This window comes from Parasteatoda tepidariorum, chromosome 9 (genome assembly GCF_982258835.1).
Source record: "Parasteatoda tepidariorum strain Cologne lab strain chromosome 9, Ptep-v5.0, whole genome shotgun sequence".
NCBI classification, from domain to species: Eukaryota; Metazoa; Arthropoda; class Arachnida; order Araneae; family Theridiidae; genus Parasteatoda; species Parasteatoda tepidariorum.
Window position 1 is genome coordinate 90,693,488 of NC_141763.1, and position 25,121 is coordinate 90,718,608.

The 25,121-nt window shown below is 31.2% G+C and overlaps 1 protein-coding gene across 1 annotated transcript in view; it reads right to left on the minus strand.

The window, feature by feature from the left end:
- LOC107437267 (synaptic vesicular amine transporter-like) overlaps positions 1 to 25,121 on the minus strand; it is a 95,898-nt gene that overhangs the window by 13,432 nt on the left and 57,345 nt on the right. Inside the window, exons 3-7 of the mRNA XM_087152331.1 lie at positions 12,379 to 12,811; positions 11,343 to 11,401; positions 10,124 to 10,207; positions 8,039 to 8,221; positions 3,299 to 3,400 (exon numbers count right to left, since the gene is read on the minus strand). Of these exons, the coding sequence (XP_087008457.1) occupies positions 3,299 to 3,400; positions 8,039 to 8,221; positions 10,124 to 10,207; positions 11,343 to 11,401; positions 12,379 to 12,811 (861 nt within the window). The remainder of the gene's footprint in view (positions 1 to 3,298; positions 3,401 to 8,038; positions 8,222 to 10,123; positions 10,208 to 11,342; positions 11,402 to 12,378; positions 12,812 to 25,121) is intronic.

A 25,121-nucleotide genomic window follows, 5' to 3' on the forward strand; every position in this document is an offset into this window, starting at 1 on the left:
AGGAAAATGTGCATGAGTTTAACCTGGGCCCCTATGACTCAAAGAAAAAGGCACTCGCCTCCCAATGAGGCAACCGAAGTTCGAATCTCATCGGTGGCATGCAGATGAATTCTTTTCCCGACTCGCACTTTTATTTATATTTCGCTTGTTGACGTAAAATATCCTCATTGGTAGACGGATCATAAATCAGAATTTCCTCGCCGTAGATTTTAACAGTAGGAGGTACTTATGATTTTCCTCTCCATGTAATACAAATGTGGGTAAAGTCCTTTAAGAAGACTATTTTGTCTTGATTCTTGATCCTGGAATATCCTTGTCTTCTGTGTTGTGCTCCGAAATTACAATGCTACGAGGTTGGATATTGAAGGTCGTAATTTAAAAATGCTTCTCAATATATATATATATATATATATATATATATATATATATATATATATATATATATATATATATATATATATATATATATATATATATATATATATATATATATATATATATATATATATATATATATATATATATATACGTAATTCAGCTTCTCAATACCGATCATAAAATAAAATTTAATCTACAAGTTTTAACATTTTGCTTTACAGATGGCGCTGCAATCACAACACGAAAATGGGGTAAAAATTGTTAAAACAGAGATTAAGACATCTCATGAAATATTAACAGACGTGTTTGACATTTAGAGCAACCTATTACATGACTTATTAAACTCGACACCCTCTCTTAGTTTGGCATCATTACAACATAAAAAATTTATTTTTTCGATTCGATTTTAATTTGTGAAATATTTATATTTAAAATATGTACCACATTTTCATTAAACTAAAATAATTAAAAACCATATACGATATATTTGGGTATTTCCGTGCTTTTTGGAAAATAAGCTTACAGACTTTCACTATACACTTACTAACTTATTATTATTATTAGAGAGTAACATTTAAGTTTTTATTTGAAAATTCTACTTTTTTTAAAAAGCATTTTAGTATATTTACTTACTACTACTTCAAGTTATTCGAATTTTTGATTAAATGGGGTTTTTCGTGGTTTCATAAAAGCATTAAAAACTTCAATTAACTGAAGATTAGAAAATTATTGATTCGCATTTCAAATTATGATTACCGGAATAAACTTCCTCTCTCGAAGACTCGGAGCATTTATTCCACGGTTACTTACGCTATTAATAAGAAAAGGAAATTATCATTCCCGTTTTCTCAATTATAGTTCTTTAAGTTATTTTATTAATCTTGACGGAAGATGTATTTCCGTCAGAAAAATGGAAGATGCTGTGGATGAAGAGAATTTACAATTCATGAGGTTGTTTATTTTGAGAAAAGGACATTTTGCTTTAAGAAATCATTTATTATTGAAGAAAGTTGTACAAAATAGGTAAGAAAATTTCCGTTTTATCTATTAGTTCTTTGCGTGCTACTGGTCAGAAACAAGTTAATCAGTTATTTAGTTTTAAAAACAGTCCTCAGTATACACCAGAGCAAAAACTTTAAGTTCTAACGATACTATAATATATTCAGACTAAAACTTTTTACTCGTCACTGTCTTTGAGAAAAGTGGAAACAGTTTTTGAAGTGTTAAACAAATGAAGTGTTAAAAATAGCTTAACCCTTTGACGCAGAATTTTTATTAAACATATTTTTCATACTTTTTAGTTGCAAAATATTATATTTAGCATTTTAATAATTTAGAGTTATGAAACACAACATAAAATATCGGTGTCTTTTTTTTTTTTTTTTTTTTTTTTTGTTAAAGATAAACACGGCTTCCAAACACCGCTTACCCCCAAGCAATAACTTCTCAAATTTGCAGTTATTTAGATAAGAGAAACAGTTATTGATTAGTGAAATTTCTTTAATTTACAAAATCAATTTTTGTTACATTTTTGAATGTAAACGAAAACAAAATTTTTTCAAACTACCTTTTTTGGATTTTCTATTTTAATGCGAATATATTTCCGATAATAACAGATTTCTTTTCGTAACTATTAGACTGTATTTCTTTTATTTAAAAAAATTGCCGAAATATATTTTTACTTGTAATTGGAGCGTCAATTTTATATACAGTCGGATCTATTTTTAACGAAGTTGCTAAATCCCGATAAAAAGTTCCTTACATGGAAAATTCGCTAAAGCACTTGTATAAAAAGTTTTCTCCTAATAAAGTTTCGCAATTTAATGTTCTTTATTTTAATTGCATTGTTAATTAGACACCGTTTACTCACATCTTACAATGAAACTAACAGCATATATACCGTTCACTATGATTGTTAAGTTTAGTTCAGATACCCATTTAAGGATGTTTATCGTAAAATGTTAAGTAATTAGGTATACGAACATTACTCAAAGAACTAACTTACGATTACTTTATAACTTAGGATTACTTTCGGAACTTACTACAGAAACTTTACTTTAAGAACTAACTTAGGATTACTTTAGAAACTTACTTTAAGAACACTTTCTTTAAGATTGTCTTGAAGTTTGAAACCTTTAATTTGAAATATACATTAATTTCGCTTGCAGTATTACCGGAAAATATCGTTAAATGAAGGATAAAAATATTTTCATGTAATAAATGTCTTTATAGCTTATCTTGTATTTCTGTTGATTACAACAAAAAATTTATCTTATTATAAATTTTTTTTAAAAATTGTAATTATTTTTGAATGCAATTGGATACTTGCAATCGACGTCTCACGTGGGTAAATCGTGACATGCAACCGTTGAGCAGCTAATCAGGTTCGACACTCATACGCGACATCGCTTGCAGCTATCTGATGAAATATAATTTGAAAATCGATTCAGCCTGATGTGCTAAGCCTAATTACCGTACCATGCACAACCATGTGATTATGCCTAACTATATGATTGCAGCAGTCTTGTTCTTCTCGAGTTGCATGTACCTAATTAGAAATGTTTGCAAGTGTTGAATTAATGTTTTAAATAATCAACTTTTAAAAATTTTTTAGTAAAATTATTTTTGAATGCAATTGGATACTTGCAAGCGACGTCTCACGTGGGTAAATCGTGGCATGCAACCGTTGAGCAGCTAATTAGGTTCGACACTCATACGTGACATCGCTTGCAGCTATCTGATGAAATATAATTTGAAAATCGATTCAGCCGGATGTGCTAAGCCTAATTACCGTACCATGCACAACCATGTGATTATGCCTAACTATATGATTACAGCAGTCTTGTTCTTCTCGAGCTTCATGTACCTAATTAGGAATGTTTGCAAGTGTTTAATTAATGTTATAAATAATCAATCATACCAGCTGCAACCAAAATGTAAGGATCTCTGATGAGTGTGAGCAGTGAAGCTCCTTCTTGCTCTTCCTTCGTTACTTTGGGTTGAAGAACCAATAGCTGTAACACTGAAATGATACATAACAAAATTTAAAAAAAAATTACAATCCTTCTGAAAACTGTACGATATTTTAAGTGACACTTCAGGGAGAGGGAAAAATAGAAACAAAATCGGTCGAATAGTTTTTGAGTTATCAAGTTTTTGAAAAAGTAGCATAAATAAAATTTAATTTCTTAAGAACTATTAGTCCGATTTCATTCTTATTTTTCATTTTGTCATTTAAAATTGCATTCTTTATTTATAGGATGTTAATATTTGAATACTTTTGGATTATCAAAGATAATTGTAAATATTTACTAAAAGTAATTTTTTCCATGGAATTATAATTTTATTATATAACTGCATGTTAAACACTTGCGGCGAAAAATGCACGAAGGAAAAAGTAACAATAAGGGATCAAAACTTTCGATAGCTTTCCTGAACAGACTATTAGAACCGTATTTTTTTTAGATTGCGGAACCATATTTTGAGGGTCGAAAATTTGAATCCGTTGAAAAAAAGTATGTTTATTTCTTTTTCCCACCCTGTATACATTTTGATTTGAATTTGAATCGTAATTGATAGTTTATGAAATATTCTGTATATTTTGGGTCACTATTCCTACAACTTTATTTCCTTTCCGTCTTATCTTTTTTTATGTAATACTAGCTGAATACTCGTTTTTAGTACGCGGTGAAAAAGTAAGAACCAATAAATCAGTACTGAACATCACTACAAAATACACAAAACTGTAAGAAATTAAAACTAAATAAAGCTAAACTAATAAAGCTAAAAAAAATTCCAAAACTTTTTTTATTTATTATTATTGGTTGCCCTTCCCGATGACTTTACGTTATTAGACTAAGCAAAACGTGTATTTAGTAGTTCATTTCATCAAGTGAGTGCATTCAGTATTATCTGGCTGATTGTGGTTGCTCGAGGCAACTTATGAAAAAAAAATTTACCACTTTGAACTACTTTCTCCTGCATTAATATCGTGAAAAAGCTATAAAAATTCCATCACAAAATTGTACAGTATTAGTGTGGCTGCATACGGCATGAAATTTACTCATAAAATACGTTGTACCTATATAAGAATATATTTGGTACCCATTAAAACTGCATCAATGATGACAGTAGTGCCTATTACAAAAATGAGGTCATCATTGATGTCAGTAATAGTAGAGCGATATTTTGTGATTCCTTATGACGAATAAATGCATTGTCTTCACTGATTTTGATTTTTAATGCGTAGCTTTTTTATTTCAATTAGTAACTATTACCATAATTAATTTAACATCATTGACGTCAATAGTGGTTTGTCGATTGCTTAAGCTCTCTTTAAACGAATTAGTACTATTTCGCCAATAAGTTTTCTTATTAGTCTCATTATTTTACTTAAGTTAATAAAGATTACCAAAATTAATATTCATTGGCGCTCATTTATCCATTCCATGATATATGGGATGCATCATAAACCGATCCTAACAGTTTCTTTTCCTGTTCCCACTTCTATCTTTTTCATATGAAACCGAAGTTAATTTTAACAAAATTTATCCATTCCATGATATATTGGATGCATTATAAATCGATCCTAACTGCGTCAGCAGTTTCCTTTCTTGTTTCCATTCTTATCTGCTTCATATAAAATCGAAGTTAATTAATACAGAATTTAGTTATTTAATTATATATTGGATGCACTTTAAACCGATCCTAACTGCGTCAACAGTTTTTTTTCTTTTCCCACTTCTATCTTTTTCAGATGAAATCGAAGTTAATTTAAACAAAATTTATCCATTCCGTGATAAAGTGGGTGCATTATAAACCGATCCTAACTGCATCAGCAGTTTCTTTTCTTGTTCCCACTTCTATCTTTTTCATATGAAATCGAAGTTAATTTAAACAAAATGTATCCATTCCATGATATATTTGATGCATTATAAATCGATCCAATCTGCGTCAGCAGTTTCCTTTCCTGTTTCCATTCTTATCTGTTTCATATGAAATCGAAGTCAATTAATACATCATTTATCCATTCCATTATACATTGGATGCAGCCGATCCTAACTTCTGCAAGAATTTCAGTTCTCGTTCCAGCTCTTATCTTTTTTCTTTATGAACTTGAAGTTAATTAATTAAAAATCTACTTTTTTACGATATATTTTTAAAGAGTCCCACCATTCCTACAGCTTCATATCTTTGTTTTACTCTTCCATTTTGAACTGAGGGTGTATTTAATTAATACAAAATTTACTTATTTTATAGTACATCCAATGCAATATCATAAACTGATCCCACTACTGCTACAGCTTCAATTCTTTTTTTCTCTCTCGCTCTTTTTCTTATTGATATGAAAACGAAATATAATAGTTCAACCGGTGCCTCGGCGCCTATCCATCTATGTTTTCCTGCTCTTAAGAGAGAGTTGGAGGATTTTTTCCCCATTCTATTCTCTCTCTAACCCCCCCTCCCCAACTCTGGATCTCTTTGACTCAGGAACTCCCGAATTCCTGACATACTTCACACCAGGAGAGGGAACCTCGCCTCCATCATAAACTGGAGCTTCGAACGAGCTATCGCTTTTAATGGAATACTTACGTATGCCGTTTAAATGTGTGGCAACGGAGAATGCGATCAGACGATTTCTTAATACGTAATTAAAATTAAATATGCAATTTTACTCTCGGAATGCATACGGTCATGCAACAGCCATTTTTATTATTTTTTTTCCCGGTTTGATCAGCGTAACATATTTTTTTAATTAATTTTTTAATTGGTGTTACATGTAAATGTTATTTGCTTATTTTAATTTCGAACAATACAGGATATTTTATTTATCGATAGGCAATCTTCGGGGGTTATTTTAAGACAGAATAGGGATTCTACTTCCTTTTTATTAATCCACCAGGAGTTATATAAACACAATTTTTTATTTATTCAGTAGCTAATCAATATTTTTTATGTCATTTTTATTACATTTTTGTTAGTGCTCAAATAACTTTATTTAAGAAATTTTACTATTGTAATTTGCTTAAAGTTTGAACTGATAAAGAGTACGTGTTCAATTTCTTGTTAGCAGATTAACAGCCTTTGTAAACATTATATGTTTGACGTACAAGTTATTGTATATACTCTTTATAATGTAAAGACTGTATTTTTTATTATTTTCAAATACTTTTTAGAGAGCCGTGTAGGCTCAGGGGATAGAACGTTCAACTTCTAATGAGGTGACCCGGGTTCGAATCTCGGCGATGGGCTTTTAAAGCTTTGTTAAAAAGTATTCTCAATTTGGTAAAATGGTCACTTAGGTTCATAATGACGCTTTAGCTAACGTCACACTAGCGATGGGATCAAATTATATTGTCTATTAAGATTTCATGACAAGATGGATATTAGCTGAGCATCCAAGACATTGCGAAAAGAACCCTTATAATTACCTAGATTTAAGATTATTTTCTCCTTAAGACCAGCTTTATTAAAGGTTTTTTTTACACTTGAAAACCCTAGGTCAACCTCGATTTAAGGTTTTTATATAGAAGCTTGCTTTCCAAGGTTTATGATTAGGGCAATGTACGCAGAATAGAGCAGATTGTCACATACCTCGTCTTAAGGCTAGAAGGTTTATACGTAAACCGCATAACAAACCTTTTTAGGTTTACACTAAAAGGTTTTCGCTGAGTGGAACTAAACCTTATTTTGCTATCTGGGACAGTTGCTGTAAACAAACCTCCAATGCGACTAAACTTTGAGGCTGACCATCTTGCAGTCTCAACTAATCCTAGATATATTTGATCAACGATAAATCTTTGGATCGAACTATCTAGGGAAGACTGGTAATGTGGCTGGAAGCAGTCCAAGGATACTCTGATTATGTGAGTCCGAGTATTCTCCTGTAGAAAAATGGCTCCCAGTAGCACATCGATTAACTGGGCCATGACAGCTCAGAGGTACGTTTGTGACATCCTTCGAACACATTTGCTGCCACTTATGGCAGGGCTCCTAGGAGCTGTATTTCAACTAGCAATTCACAGGCCCACAGAGAACTGTCTTGGACACAATACCACTCTTCTTTGGCCTGTTCGATCCCCAGATTTGTCACTAATTCAGCATATCTGGCAACACATGAGACGGAAAATTGGACGTTTTCCGAGTTTATTCGAATTGGAGACGGATTCACAGCCACCGTTAAACGAGTTGCCGCCGGACATCATAAAGAACTTGTATGTTTCTGTGTCCGACCGTATCGCATTGTGCATTCGTGCTTGGTCTAACAGGTTATACAAATCTCCCTTCATTTGTATGTTTTCCTGCAGTAAATGGTAATTTAGCTTTGATTTTTTTTAATCACTTACTTATAGTTTCAACGCAGAACTTCGTATGTAAAAATTTCAATCCATTCTGTTAATTCTACCTTGAAGAGCGAATTTTTATGTCAATGAGTGTATTTTTAAAACTTAAACTTTTAAAACTTTGATAGAGTTAAAGTTAAACGCGTTCTAATGAACTTTGTTTCCAAATTTTAAGGTTATGACAATTTTTAAAGCTTGAACTTTAAAAAAAGTGTAAGCGAAAAGTGTTCATGTGAACATTTTGTTGCACACTCATCGATAAGCATCATCATTTGTATGAAAAAAAAGCTTTATTATGAGAGACGAATCTGACTTACATCCATCAAAGAGTGATATGAAAGCTAATATAAGGAAAGGAGCAGCACGTCCAACAAACTCGTACATGACTCCTCCAAATGGAGGACCAATCATCACACCCAGAGCCAAACCACCGAGTGCTAGAGCCATAGCATTTCCCCTTTCTCTGTCATCTGGATAGAAAGCCGCCAACATCCCCATACCTGATAAAAGAAATAACAAATTAAAATACAGTCACGGTAGCCCAAGCCACAAGGTACTAGAATTATGACATATAATCAGGCTGCTTTATTAAATACGCCGAAAAGTATTGTTGTCTTTTATGCTAGAAGGGATGGAATTAACAGCTGAAATTTTGGTCCTCAGAAATTTTGGACTTCTCAAAAGCCAACATTTTGGTCTTTGTGTAAAGGAGTGTGTTGGAACACTTTTCTCATTTTAACTTTTAACTCCGACATAGTCGGATTAACAATATAAAGACAACATTTGAATACACAAACTTTTTCTTTTGTAAAATCTTTTCGAACACATAACAGTTTGAAGGATAATAATTTGTTGTGAGTCACTTAAATTAGAAATAGAAAACTGCTCCAATATACCCCCTTGTTGTATCTCTGGGAAGTTTTATTTTAACTGATTTTATGCAAACAGCTCAAAATGCGTATTTAAGAAAATTTACAAAGCATTTATTCTCTTTTCCAAACTTCTCTAATTAAAATTATTATTTTAAAGAGTAGACTAATGAATTCAAATAAATTCGTAATGTGATGTTGTCCATTTTGCCAGAATTATTTAGTACATTCTTAAAATTAGTCTTAAAAGTTAATAGTTCTTTTTACTATAGTTATAATAGCGTATATATTAGTTTATAATAGTGATATTAAATTGACGTTTTACGAATTAAGATTTTCTCAAGCCACTTTATCACTTAGTGCATTGAATATGAAAAGTTACATCTGTAATGTACCCAGCCATCCCGATCCCGAAGTCCTGGATTTTGCTTCATAATGATTATGCTTTGCGTTTAAAATTTCAAAGAAAGCAAGTTCGAAATTCCTCGAAGTTCTTCGAAGTTATTAAAGTTAAGTTGAACATTAAAAAGGCGCACTTCGCGCCGTATCTGCTTCTGTATACAAGCATTTTGGGTTGTTTTCATTTTCTTAAACACACATTTCAAGGTGTTTCATTTTCTTAAACACACATTTCAAGCTGTTTCATTTTCTTAAACACGCATTTCAAAGTGCTTCCTTTTTCTTAAGCGCACATTTCAAGCTGTTTCATTTTCTTAAACGCACATTTCAAGCTGTTTCATTTTCTTAAACACACATTTCAAACTGTTTCCATTTTCTTAAACGCACATTTCAAGCTGTTTTATTTTCTTAAACACGCATTTCAAGCTGCTTCCCTTTTCTTAAACACACATTTCAAGCTGTTTCCATTTTTTTAAACACAAATTTCAAATTATGTCTATTTTTTAAAACACACATTTCAAGCTGTTTCGATATTCTTAAACACTCATTTCAAGCTGTTTTAATTCTCTTAAACACACATTTCAAGCTATTTCTATTTTTTTAAACACACATTTCAAGCTGTTTTCGCATTCTTAAATACACATTTCAAGCTGCTTTAATTCTCTTAAACGAACATTTCAAGATGAGGTATTTTTTCTCAACACCATTGCACTTTAAATTTTCTTCATAAAAAGGATTTAATAAGTTTAAGCAAATGCACTTTAACTATAACAACTATATTAAAGTAAATTTTCTGGACATATCTGCGGACAGGGGGACCCGTCCTCTTTAATACCCGGAGTCTTTCATTTTAAACCAATTGCTATCCGAATTAAAAGCATGCCTCGATTATAAGTAGGTTAACCACATCCTTACAAAGAAATGAACATAATGAATAAAAGATTGTAAAGAAAGTTTAGACCTACAAAGGGCTGTAGAGTCAATAAAAAAGAAGAAATACACTCTAAATGTTTACACAAATTAATATTCGTAGTACTTCATATTTAAATTTTTTTTTTTCAAAAATGTTTTCTGTTTTTCCGGAAAAACATAAAATAAGTATGATTTTAAAACATTTATAGTAGGACAACTTACCTGCTACACTTGTACACGCAGATCCAACACCTTGTAAAGATCTGGCAATAAATAACATTGGATAGCTCGTACCCATGGCAAAAACTAAAAAATAATTCTTTCATAAATAATGAATGACAAACAAATTAGCAAGGAATGTTAGATACATGCCGTGTTTGGCAGAAATTAAAAATAATTTATTGTACCATAAATAATGTATTACAAACAAATTTGCATGGACTATTTGTTGCACGCATTAGTTGGCAAAAACTGAAAACAACTTATCCTATCAAAAATAATGAATAACAAACAATTTGCATTGAAAGTAAAATGCATGCATTAGTTGGCAAAAAAAGGAAAACAACTTATCCTATCAAAAATAATGAATAACAAACAATTTGCATTGAAAGTAAAGTGCATGTATTAGTTGGCAAAAAATGAAAACAACTTATCCTATCAAAAATAATGAATAACAAACAATTTGCTTCGAAAGTAAAATGCATGCATTAGTTGGCAAAAAATAAAAGCAATTTATTAATCATAAATAATGTGTAACAATTTTATTTGAAATTCGGATGCATATACTAGCTGACTATAATTAAACCCTGTGGGAATATAAATTATCATAAAATTATGCTTTGAAAACTATTTAGTTCGTTTAAAGTGAGATAAAAAAAAGCTTACCAATTTTAAATTGGACATTTATTATTTAAATTTATTGAAACTTGATCATTGTAAGCTTAATTTCTCAGTTGACAATCATATGCTATTAATACAATCAGATTGTTTCATAAAACTTATGAAAACTATTTCACTTTGAAATATTTTACACTATTTTTAAACTCTATAATTGCTATAAAACTTTCTGCTATAAAAGTAAATAATTCCAAGAAACTGAAGCCGTAAGTTATTACTTGATTAAAAACTTTATTTGCTTCAGAAATATACAAATTGTCAACATGTTTCAAGTGTTCTAAAAATTTTAAATGGGTTTTGAAAATGAGCGCCTGTTTTTGAGTGCTTGAAACATGTCGACTGTTATTTCCAAATTGTATATTTTTGAAGCGAATGAAATTTTTAATCAAGTAAATGTGAAAAATAGTACAAAACTCTAAATCGTTTTGGTCAGAGTTGAAAACTACTTAAACAACTTTGAAATGATTGCTGTAAAATATATTGATATTTCTTTAAAAAAATGAGAGGTTTATACAATGTTAAAAAGAGTATAAGACATACTTACGCAGTGTTGAAACAAACATTATTACAAAACCACTAAACATAGGAATGCTGTATCCTATTCTGAAAGAAAGATTTGAAATATTTGTCAATATTTAAAATAGATTGTGTTTATCTTTCTGGAAGGAAGAAACTCAATAATTTTTGCAAAAAAACACATAATTTAAGAAATTTCAGCTGTGTTTTAATAATAATTTCATGCTACAAATGGAAACTTTTAATTTATACTTGACCTCACGCATTGGTTTCTGCATATGGGTGTAACATTAGAAAAAATTATGCAGCTTCATCATTTTTTTGTTCCACTGTGTTCTAATTTCGTTTCAATTTTTTTGAGTGCTCATCACACTATTGTATTGATATATTTTGCTTTGGCTATATTAATACAATATTAGAAAGCACTCCTTTTTGCGGATATAGTCGTGTGGGCTGATGAAGAGATTATATCTTTTCTTTGTCTTGCTTTCCGGATTTTTAATTTTTTTTTTAGATATCAAAAATTATATTTTTTAAAATACTTTTGAAAAATTATTTTTAATAATTTTCTTCTCTTGCCATTATTTTTTATTATTTTCCATATTTTCGCAATATTTTAGCTTACATATATATATATATATATATATATATATATATATATATATATATATATATATATATATATATATATATATATAGATAGATAGATAGATAGATAGATAGATTATTTAAAGTATTCAATATGGGTTATCTAAGGAATTCAGGAGTAAGTTTATACCAATATAGATTTTTTTTAATTTTATAACCGTCGTTGAGCAGACAGTTTTGTGGGATTGCGACTGCTAATTACTTACGGTTACTAAGAGGATATTTTACGTCAGGTCAGTGATCGGTGCAAGTCGAGTAATCAATACAGATTTTCTAATACAGGTAATCAATGTAGATTATCCAAGCTATTCAATATAAATTAACTAAGGTATTCAATCTAGGTACAATTTTAACTGGCACAAGTACTCAAATTTCTAATCACTTTTGATTGCAATAAACTGGGCATTATTGTTTACCTGTTTGTAAGCGGTCCTATGAACGGATTTGTTATTGCCTGGACAATCGGTTTTGAGGCAAACATAATGCCCACTTCCACATTCTCTTCTACTAATTCATGATGACGCAGCTCTTTCATTTCTGGCGACAATGTCGTTATCGCGGGTTCTGTCGTCGTTTCAGCCTCTTCTTCCTCTTCAGTAGTTGTCACGACATTCTTACCTCTACCCCTTTGCTTCTTTCGACCATTGGAACTCGAGTCCTCCGGAGTTTGAAGTCGATCACACAGTTCCTGAAGCGATGGTGTTGTTGTTCTCAAATCTTGTGCCACCAATCCTTCTGCGCGTAAATTGGTTTCTGTGGTTTTGGAGGAAGTTGGACGATCGGTCACGTTTAGCTTCTTCAAATCTTGCTGATGATGTAGCTCATAAAGATATGCAGGAATGATAGGCACTACAAATAAAAAAATGTTCTGATAAATATGGAGTTATACTTCATCGCTTTAATTAAATAGTTCCGTAAAACATGTCTGGCAGTATAAACAGAGAAAGTTACGATATTATTGAGCCCATATCACTCAAACATAGCCATTTTGTTTAGCACTAAGCCTTTTTCAAGAACTCACTCTTTAAAAAGAAATAGAAAGGCCACGTAAATTTGAATCCAGTCAGATGACGTGATTAACGTCTGAGTTGGTACTCCCCCCCCCAAATTAAAATCAGCAATCGATTTGAATATTTTCCTCCATGACAGATTTTAAATGCACCTTGCTGCGCTCACACAACGGTTGTTTTGTCGGCTGCCAAGATCGAACTCACAAGCCCCTGATCTCCACCAGCAGAGTGAGCGACGCTATAATCGACTGCACCGGAGCATTGATGGAAAATAATATCGCCACTCAACAATAGCCAAGCACTAATAGAAAGGAAAATGTTCGGTAGTGTAAGAAAAGAAAGTAACGGTTGGGATATGCGCTCTCGGAAGGGTGAATGAGGGAAATAAAAAATATATTTAAAAAAATTGTGCTCGCCGAAATGCAATCACAGGTTACCCATTAAAAAAATGGTTTTTGTCTAATTTTTTTCTTCTTCCAGTTTGAACAGTAGGTTGGAATTTCTGATTCTTAATTAAAACAATAAAAACAAAAATATCGTTCAATTGATGAAATTCTCTTTTATTCACAACTCAAGAAGTATTTATGGGATCCCTCTGGTCCCTATCTCAAAAATAAACTCACCAACCAACTTAATGCATAACAAAATTAAAAGTGAAATAAAAAGGAATTCTAAAAAAATTATCAAACAGCAGCGGTCACCATAGCAACACATGCAATGATGGCGCATGCGCACTGTTTACTATTACTCTTGAACACAGTTGAAAAGTATGGCGACGTGCAAATAACGTGCGCATGCCATCAAACCCAAAACAACACCCATTTTCCCAATGAGTAATAACAATTAACACATTCGGTAACGTAAGTAAAGAAAGTAAAGATAAGAATAAACATGTTTTGTAATGTAAATATAGAAAGCAACAATAAATATAAACATTTCAGCCAGTTTAAACAAAAAAAAAGCAAAGGTGCGAATGAACATATTTGGTTATGTAAATGAAAAAGCAATGATAAGAATAAAATTGCTCGGTTGTGAAAGTAAAGATAAAAATGAACATGTTCGGTAATGTAAAAAGAGAAAGGAATGTTAATGCAAATAAAGAACGTAATCATTAGATGAAACATGCAACTGGCAATGAAGTGTGAAGAAATATGAATGATAAGAATAAACATGTTCAGCTATTTAATTAATGTTAAACATACTTGTTTTTGAATCATGAAAGAAATATGTTACATGCTGTAAATAAATGAGGTAAATTAGTGTTGATAAAATCAAGCATTCTATCTTTTTAAATGAAGTTTCTTTGTTTAATTAACTAGCTGTCAATATCTGAAAACTTATCTCATTCTTGACCCCGAGATGAGATATCTATCCTTTCCTTTTGTTTGATTTGTCCTTTTTGTTTGATTTAACATTCTTTTGTATTTGTGTTAGACAAAGTGCTTTACTCTAATTGATTTTTTTTTTAAACTTTTGTACCAAATATCGTAAGTTTTTACTTGCAGTTTGTTGGCGAAATGTAGCCGGATTCGATTTTTGTATCCTTAAATTCAATCAGTTCTCTTACTCGCTAAAAAATTCACACAGTTTTTTTCTTATAATTTTTTTAAACTGATATTAAATTTTTGATACTTTTTACAGTAATTTTCATCCGGCAATGCTTTTTTATTGTACTAATTATATCCTATAATACTTCTCTCATACTAAATTTTAGCCTAATATGATTTTTATTTCAAGTTTTTACCCTATAACTCTCTTTTTAAAACAGGTATTTAATTTTTGATACTTTTTATATAGTTTTTATCATTATTTTGCATTCAACTTTTTATCCTATAATACTAATTATCCTTCTAATTATTATTTTCTATACTTTTTTAAAACTGAAATTTAAACAATGAATTTTTTCATAATAATTTTTATATATTACTATAATAAATTTTTTGATAGTCTTGTTTCTTAAGAATTTTTTACACAAGTTTTTATCCTGCAATACATTTTTTTACCATTTTTCATCCTATAAAATTTTTTTATATACATTTTTTTCTTTTCACACTCATTTTTATAATAGTTTTTATCCTATTATAAACTTTTTCATACTAAATTTTATCTCATAATGTATTTTTTCATACTAATTTTTATCCTATGCCATTCATTTTTATATAAATTTTTATCATACATTTCCTTTTCTTTCGTATTTATTTTTATCCTATGACAATTTATCATAAAAAGTTTCATACCTTAATAGTCTTTTATGCACTAATATTTATCCTATACTAATTTTTCATTCTAATTTTTACAATATTATATTTTTTTTAATTACAATTTTTATCTTAAATACTTTTCATGCAGATATCTATCCTATAATATTTTTATATTAATTTTCATCCAATAATACGTTTTTCAATAATTAATTTTCAATAATAATTTTTACTGTATTGTTTCTCAGAGAAAATTTTTTGAACATGAGAAATCGTTGAACTTTTTACTGGAGTAAATAAAACATGAACTCTTCAAACAAAATGACAACCCTATTACACAACACGCCTCACAACTAGTACCATAAATGTTTTAAATTGATACTAGTTGGGCGAAAAACAATTATTTTTATCCAGTTTATTTTTCATCAACTGCTTTACTCCACATTTTTCTTTTCTGTTAAAACGACCGGAGTCGCCCGATATTAATTCTCATTCTCAGAGGATGACTAACGACAAAAACGACGTCGATAGAAAAGGGGGGAAGGAGAGGAATACCGTTATTTAAAAATTCCACCCTGGTCATGTGATGCCCATTGCCCAGGCGTTCGCTTTTATTAATAAACGTCTTCCCCAGCCGCCATCTTTTCTCTCGACAGTCCATGCCACGGAGATCTTCTCAGACGCCAGGATTCAAATGCTAATGAGGTGTTGATCCCTCCTCACACCCCCCCCCCACTCCCGAAAGATGTAGGAGTTTTTGAATCTTTAGGCGTGGGTGTGTTTACATTGAAAATTTTGTTGGTGCATGATGTTCGGTTTTTTCATAGATGTTGCACACATATAAAATTCCGATCCTCCAGAAGAAATATTTTTTCAATCATGTCAAACTACAGGTTGTTCATAAGGTTTCTCGAAGCTTTTCGCCTACGAAAATAAAAGAACCACAGTTTAAGCACCTTATACTTGAGGCAAAGTTACGATTATAAGCTATTTTTACTAACTGGCAGCAAAGAATTATCTGTGCTTTACAATGGCAAATAGCATTTTAAAGGTTGCTAAACTTTTAAAAAAAAATTCACCGAATTTTGCGAGATGTTTCTATTTTAAAAATCCATGAATAATTCGCAATTTTCACAAATTTTCATAAACCCAGTTATCCGACTAGCACAAGTCACAAAAACGATATCGTAAAAACATACGATATCGTTGAACATTGTACAGTATCGTAGCGAAACATTGTACTATATAAAAATGGACCCCTTTTATAACGTATATTCAATATCGCGAAACAATATTGTTCGATATTGTAAAAACGTTGGAGAACGTCGATCGATATCTCTCAGCATTTCGGATATCTCTAAATTCATATTTTAAATTTATTTTTTGGAATTATAACAATTTGACGTCATTTTTTGTCTTTTAAATGATTAGTTTTGATTTAAGAACACAATAAAGTTTAAAATGAAAAGTTTTACAAACAGACTTTGGATGTGAAATCGACGGGAATCTTACAGTATCGTACACACAATGTCGATTTTCACCAATATTGACAATGTCGGTCGATGTAGACGAAAGCTGTTATAATATCCCTGTGCTACTTGGGTGAGACAATATTGGAATAGTTTTTGAAATATTAAAAGTCCTTCTGTGGACTTTGTGCCATTAAACCCAACATTCAATTCAATTCAATTCAAATATTAAAAAAAAATTAGATCAAAGAACAATTCACAAAACTGTTGCGTTTATTCATATCGACGTTCTGGACCATTTCTGAAATTGGGCATAAAAGGCATTGGATATAAATAGGCTTAACTTGATCTTACACTATAGTAAATGAAGTTAAGCCTAGCTAGTCGAGTATTTGCCAACAGTTGAAAACTCGTAGCAGCTATGAATATAGCATATTATTGTCAAAAACGCCTTACTTTATGTAACGACAGAGGCTTCGAAAAACAGCCTTAAAGAGATTATAATGATGCACACACCTTATAGTTACTAAAAAGCAGACGATTCTCGTATATAATTGATTGAATCAATTCCATATCCATTAAATTCTGTTCTAGATTATTATTTGATCCGTTTTTGCCCTTTTCAGGTAAATATAGGCAGGGACGTCGGGGTGGGAGGTCACGGGAGGTCATTTTGACCATCCCAAAATTTTCATCATTCGGTAAACCTTGTCTAACCATTCGGGTAAATGCAAAGAAATGTATGGTAAAGTTTCTTTTCATGTAAATACAGGCAGGGACGTCGGGATGGGAGGTCACGGGAGGTCATTTTGACCACCCCAAAATTTTCATCATTCGGCAAATCTTGTCTAATCATCGGGGTAAATGTAAAGAAATGTAAGGTAGAGGTTCTTTTCAGGTAAACAAAGGCAGAGACGTCTGGTGGGAGGCCACGGGAGTTCATTGTGACCTCCCGAAAATTTTCATCATTTTGCATATCTTGTCTTGTCAAACCACTCGGCACATTTACGAAATTCTATTTTCTCTCGCTCTTCTTTTTTTTCTTCCGTATCTATAGAAAGCATTTGTGAAATTCGTAGGTATTCTTTAATTTATTTAGTTTTTTTTTTTTTTTTTTCACATATCATTGAAAAGTAAGAGGGGCGTCACGTATTCATTTCGCTACTTTCGTGTTTCCTGCAAATCTATTCCATTCTTTACATTTAAATCAGACATTCGAGACGTTTTATTTCCGGATAAAATTGAGAGGTCAGGTGCCAAATAACTCACACTCGATAAACCCCTGTAACTACTTCGTCCTCTACAAGAAAAAAAAAGAAGAAAAAGAAAAAAGAATGACAGTGAATTGGTAAATACTAAATCGTATCGTAGTATAGACGAATGAAGTTTAAGCAGTAAACATTGTATTTAATTATTTCAGGAATTTATCTTAGTTTTAAAATATACAAATAGATTTTTTAAATGAAATTTTAAAGTAAACGATGCAAAGTTTAATGCTTGATTTGTGTAAGTATTTTTGATTGTGATTATTTTACTGTTAACGACCGAATGTCGACTTTCACTAGTGAATGTCAACAATCACATAGTCACTTTGGTGTAAGTCCGAAATATTTGTCATACCGGGCAGTGTTGTAATAATATGTGTTGTTGTTATTTATAAGCATGTAATATTCATATTAAAATGTTCCAAACATTTATATATCACATATTATAATAATTCTTATTAATTGAAATAAAATTAAGTTATTCAGTTTCATCAAGAAAAGTGATTTATAGTCTCTCCAATAGGATACCTGCAAGTGACGTAGTGCGGGTATCTCGATCCTGATTGGTTGTTAAAAAGTGGCATTTGTTTACATTCGTAAATGTCTTGTCCATTCTATTTCAAATAAGTCAAGCCCGTCTCTGGTAGGGCGTTGGGTCCAAGTCCGAGAGGTCGTGAGTTAGATCCTCGCCGGCACCCCGTGCACAAAATGGTGACTGGTGCATATTAAATCTATTGTAGTCACTATGCCTTCCAATACTTCTGGGGGTACTGATCCAGGAATTCCCTTGTCTTCTGGATAGGGTTCAAAGTTACAAGGCTAGGGAACTGAACATTGGTAATCGTAAACTCTTTGAGTCGCCTGTTCAACGACAGTTATAAAGTAAAATAAAATAGTCCTAGTGCGACGTAAATAAATGTTTCGTACTACATTAAGTCATATCTAAGTTATACTAACTATTCTTCCTAAAACTAAACATATATCAGCTCTAAAACGAACAGGATGCAAAATAAATTTGGTATATAAGTATGTTAATTCATTAAGTGTCGAAAATTTACAGTTAAACAAGCTCTAATCTCAGTGCTTCAAATTCAACTTTTAATGATATTTCTAACAGAGGAAAAGGTGACAAAACCGGGACCCAACTATTTTGTCTAAACTAATACTGCCATTTATAAGAAGTTACATGAATCTAGGACACCATTTTATTAAAAATGAATGCAGGACGATGTTGCTATTTGTTTGTATTTTATACATTTGATTGGAAGAGAATTGATTTTACACTACCAATTTTACTTTGAAGTTACATTGCTTAATTTACTTTCAATATATGATAGCATTGCTTTGAGTTGTTACCTATAAATTTTTATTAAAACAATTTTTGCGTCATGTTTATAATATGTTATGTCATCTGTTAAGTGGTGTGCCCGGATAAAACGGGGGTCTTGTCTATCGAATAAAATCAGGTAGTAGTACTAATATCTTTAACTTACCAGGAACGTTGAATTCAAAGTTTCATCTAAAAATAATGGACGCACGAAGCCTGCAGTTATGAACAGAAGCATGAATAAAGCTTTATTTGTGATGCCTGTTCTCAAATAAGATCAATTCATTAAATATTCTAAAAATTACATTAATAAAGTGAAAATTACCTAGGTTTTTTGATCCCTAAAACCTGCATATTTCTTAGCATAGAAAGGTCAAAGTATTATTTTATTTCATGCCATTTCAATAAGAACAAACTTTTTTTTTCATTACTTGAATGTATATTAGATTTTACTCGACCTGGTTCAATAAAAACCAGGTCTTAGCATATTTCCAAAAGCTAATCAATTTACTCTTCAAAATATATTTTCACATTGAACTCCTTTTCCTTCTTTCTTTTTTCTTTGAATTAAAGGTCCAATTTATGTTTTAAATACACAGAAGAGACAACTTAAAAACTATATTTTTTCCTAATTTCCACTATTTATCTTATTCCGTTGAATTAGAAGAAAGATGGAATGCTATTCCAATCCATGTTCATGCGGCAAGCAAGTTTAGAAACTTATCTGCCCAGCAGCAAAATTTCATAACAACAAGTAGGCAGCTCTAATCTTTCAATTCCAATTTGTTTCCAAGATTTTTCTATGTAGACTTTCCCGACATTCCTTACGCTGATGTTTTAAGTCAAGGACTATATTGTTCTGTATACTCTTGCTTGGTATTCCCTAAATTAATGTTTTATAAGATTACCATTTCCCTGTATGCACTTGCCAGTTATTCCTTGAACATTACCCGGTATTTACTACACAAAAGTTTTTTTAAATCTAATTTGTGTGAAATTCGTAGCCACATCCGAGTAAATTCAGTCTCCGAGAGATTTTATTGGAGATTCAATCTCATTAGCGATTCTGTCCAATTAGAGATTCAGTCTCAATAGATATTCAGTGTCAATAGAGATTCAGCCTCATTTGATATTTTGTCTTAATAATGATTATTGTTAGTGATACCATTAGACATTCAGTCTCATAAGAGATTTAGTCTCCAATTCAGTTTCATTAGTAATTCAGTTTCAGTAGTGATTCATTATATTTTGTTTTATCCTCACTTACATATGTGATTCATAATGAGATTACTCTTTTGTCGTTAGCTGTTGTATTACCCAAATAAAATAATCTGCTTTATTTTTTTCTTCTTTTTTTAAAACTTAAAGTAATTCTTTAAAATCCGCATAGTTTAAGCTTTAAAAACTTTTACAATTTAAGTTGTTTAAACATCGTAAAAATAACTAAATACTTCTTTACGAAATATAATAAACTATACACCAAAAACGATGCAGTGAGACTCCAAGGATAATTTTTAGTGTAATCAAACACAAAAAATAGTTAGGGAAGCACAAAGAATATTCTATTACACTTCTTTTGATATAAAGTAGTGGCTGTCATTTTCTTTTACCCAGTAACACTAAAACTTGTAATAACAATAAGATATGATGCTCATACTGGTTTGTAAAGTTATGTTCATGCTTCAATTTACAGAATGAACAATTAGTTTCGAATTCATTCGCTCCATTATTCTTGGAATAAAATTAACTTGTAAATCAACCATACACGCAGAACATTAAAGACATTAAAACAAATTCTAGTTAGGCTTAATAAAACAGAACAGCATAAAAATATAATACGACCAAATTTTTCGATATATTTGACGCCATCTTTATTACATAGCTAAAAACATGAATGCTTTTTGTAACAATAGTGAACTTCTGTTTTTATGCAGGTTAGCACTCGTGTGCTTGACTGTCAGCACAGCTGGAGACGCCTCCCCTCCTCTGGATTTTTGCATCTTTATTGGACAGCAAGACAGTGCATGGCCTATTGCCTCAGATTGAGCTTAGAAAAAGTGTAACGTTGTCATCCAAAACGCTGCATTTCAAACGTTGAGAGAGTAAATTATTTTAAAAAACAGTGTGAGCTTGATGCAAGTATTCTTCATCATAGGTAAACAACTATGTTGAAGTTGTGTAGTTGTAGTAATAATAGAACTTTATTTTCGTGGCACTTGAACTGCACAATGACCAATTACTGGTGATGGTGTCTGGGAATCATCCCCGAGGATGAGCCAAAGATATGCTATCACAGTTATGATTCTCTGAAGAGCGGATGACTCCACGACCTGCTCGTGAAATCGAGCACACTACTGTCGAATTGTTGAATGAGAACCGATACCGCACACCTTCGGGCAATTCTCAGGCTGATCACGGCGGTCACCCACCCACTCACTGAACACAATCAGTGACTTCGGTGATCTACTGGGAATCGTATCTTACGATCAGTCTACTATGGGAATTACTGGCGTTTAAATACATTCTTTAAAGCGCGTATGATCATTCGATTTAGCGTTAACTTGAAATAAAATATTTCTTCAGACTATCTTTGGTATTTTCAACACCAAATTCGGACACATATTGTATTACAGTTTACTGACTAACATCTTATTGCGTGAATGCTTTAAAACAAAATACAACTTAAATTGAATACGTTTTTTCCCTTTTAAAGAGGTACTTTTAATGTAACAAATAACAATAGAAACAAAGAAATTATAAAAAAATTTTGAGAATTTAGTGTCTAAATTTGGAGACAGTCCCCGACGGTCTAGGCTTCTTCTATGAGTGCGAAAACTCCTAATCCCAGAAATAAGGAGATAATATTCAAGGATTCTATCCGACTCGATAAATAGGGTTTAACAAAGAGCAGGACAGAGAAAGAGAGGATCCCATTGATGGTTACCAAGTGTGAAATTCTCCCTTTTCACTCGACATAATATCCCTATCTGTTGATGACACAGAGCAGTTGACTTTCTAATGTCTTTTTTTTTCCCTATCCCTATGACATGCTGTCTATTGTTTAAAAGCGGAATAGCTTTTTTTAATGTTCAAATGATGATGAAAAAGGCTAAAATGACTCATGATTATAATTAAAAAGATTATGTTCGGGCTTCTTTATGATTAGAAAGAAATTAACATTTCCTTTCAATTTTTATGCACTATGTACACTGTTCAACTGTTAATAATGTTAATTAACGGTGCTTATTTGGCGATTAAAGGAAATATTGAGCAGTGAAACCTCCAGGATAGACTACCCCTGTGTAGCGACCTCTTTTATTTACGACCACTTTTTGATTGCACGAAATTTTTTCGTAGACTTCGTGTTGAAGAAAACCTTTAGGAGATATCGTGAAAACCTCCTCCAGCAACCGGGCAAACCTCCACACCAAATACGGAATAGCTCAAATAAGGAAGCAAGAAAAAATATCAACACAAAAAATATTAATAATACAAATAAGTAGATTCAAATGAGCGGGAAATACTTGTGAGTGTCTCTTATTTAGATCTCTAAAAGATATCAAAAATCAAAAGAGATTGAAAAATCCCATGTTGAAGTCGGAGTGAAATAAAAAAGATGCTATTAAATGATGCATTTTTAAGAGTAGAAACTTAAAGTCGAGTTTTAAAAAAATAATTTAAAAAAAAAAAAACTAAGTATCTCAAAGAAACAAATCTCTTCTCCATATTTAAAGTAAACTAATTTTTCTGATATAAAATTAAATATAAACTTAAACAAAAGCATAATTGTTTACTCTATCAAAAAGCATAATTCTATCAATCATAATTGGTAATTTTGTTTCTACATATAATAATATCAGCATAGATAATTTTTATTGAAGCTAAATTTTATTACTCGATCCGATTTTCATGAAGTCAACAAAAGTGGCATTACTGCACCAAGAAAATGACAATGACTAAAGATTAAAAGACCTCCACACCAAATACGGAATAGCTCAAATAAGGAAGCAAGAAAAATATCAACACAAAAAATATTAATAATACAAATAAGTAGATTCAAATGAGCGGGAAATATTTGTGAGTGTCTCTTATTTAGATCTCTAAAAGATATCAAAAATCAAAAGAGATTGAAAAATCCCATGTTGAAGTCGGAGTGAAATAAAAAAGATGCTATTAAATGATGCATTTTTAAGAGTAGAAACTTAAATTCGAGTTTTAAAAAAATTAGTTAAAAAAAAAATAACTAAGTATCTCAAAGAAACAAATCTCTTCTCCATATTTAAAGTAAACTAATTTTTCTGATATAAAATTAAATGTAAACTTAAACAAAAGCATAATTGTTTACTCTATCAAAAAGCATAATTCTATCAATCATAATTGGTAATTTTGTTTCTACATATAATAATATCAGAATAGATAGTTTTTATTGACGCTAAATTTTATTCTTCGATCCGATTTTCATGAAGTCAACAAAAGTGGCATTACTGCACCAAGAAAATGACAATGACTAAAGATTAAAATCGCTTGCGAAAAATCCTATACCTTCGATAATATTTTCAATATAGGTAACTCTTAAGAACGATCAACCTCCATAGGCGATCATATTACTGTGGAACAGAATGTGGTCATATCCGAGGGTCGTCATCAGAAAACGAGTTTAAGATTTTAAACAAAGTGGAATGTTAAACATTATGGACTGCACTAATTGTTTATAATATGAGAAATGTTATATTTAGAGAAAGTGCAAAAACATTTAGTGTGTCTTCGCGCCAATTATGAGGATATGAAGTAGTTTTAATTATAATTAAAACTATTTCCCACCAAAGTGGTGTTATAAAACACTACTGATAACTTTCGGCTCTTCATTTTTCTCTACACTAAAAACCAAAGTTAATTCTCTGTGTAGTAAAATACGACCAAGAGCTTACAAGGAGAATACTAAGATGAATTTGAAATAGGCTGAACAAGATCAAGATAAAGTAGCTGAAGTTTAACTGACCATATTACACAACTGAAAGCATACGTATATTTAAAAACGGCGAACTTTTATATTTTAATAGTCGTTTAAAAGCATCGAAGAAAACAACAAATTGACGACAGTTCAAACTCAATTTGTTATTTAAAAAAAAGAAAGAAGAGAAAAACGGCACTAAACAGCCGACCCAATTCTGAGTTTATGACAATCAATGTTAAACTCCGTAGCCTTGTAATTTAGTACCTAACACAGCAGACAAGAGAGCTTTTGAATTAAGCATTGGGACAAACTATACTTCGTTTAGAACTGTTTTCTAGAACAAACCAGCTTTTGCGTTACATAGAGATGAAAACCCAGAAAACCTTGGCACGGTTAGTCCAACGGCAAAGGGATTCCAATGAGATAATTTTCTCACCTCGATATGGTTTCCGATATGATTTAACGATATGATTTCCTCACCAACCCTAAGTAGCTCTTGGAAATCATCTTGTCTTGATCTGCTTCTCAGCAACCATGGTTTTTCTAGAGTTTGTTTTTACCCTTATTTCATTTTAAAATTTTCGAACGAAATTTTTCATTTTTCTCTTACAAATTTATCTCTTCTTTATGTATACGACTGGTTGAAAAAAGGCGCTTATTTTCGATCATGTCCACTTTTTCAACCTCAGTAGCAAATGAATAATTGCATTATCATAAATATTTTTCTTCATCAGATTTTTTATATTATTTATATCATGTCTTTTGTGCTTGTATATCAACCAAAGCATTATTTAAGGTTTAATCATTTAGAAGAAACCTATCATATTTTATAAATGCACGTGCCTTCATACGATGCTAAATATTTCAATAGTTTTTTTTTCTTTTCAAATTCCTCTTTGCAATCCTTCCTGCTCAATTTTCATGGAAATATTTTAT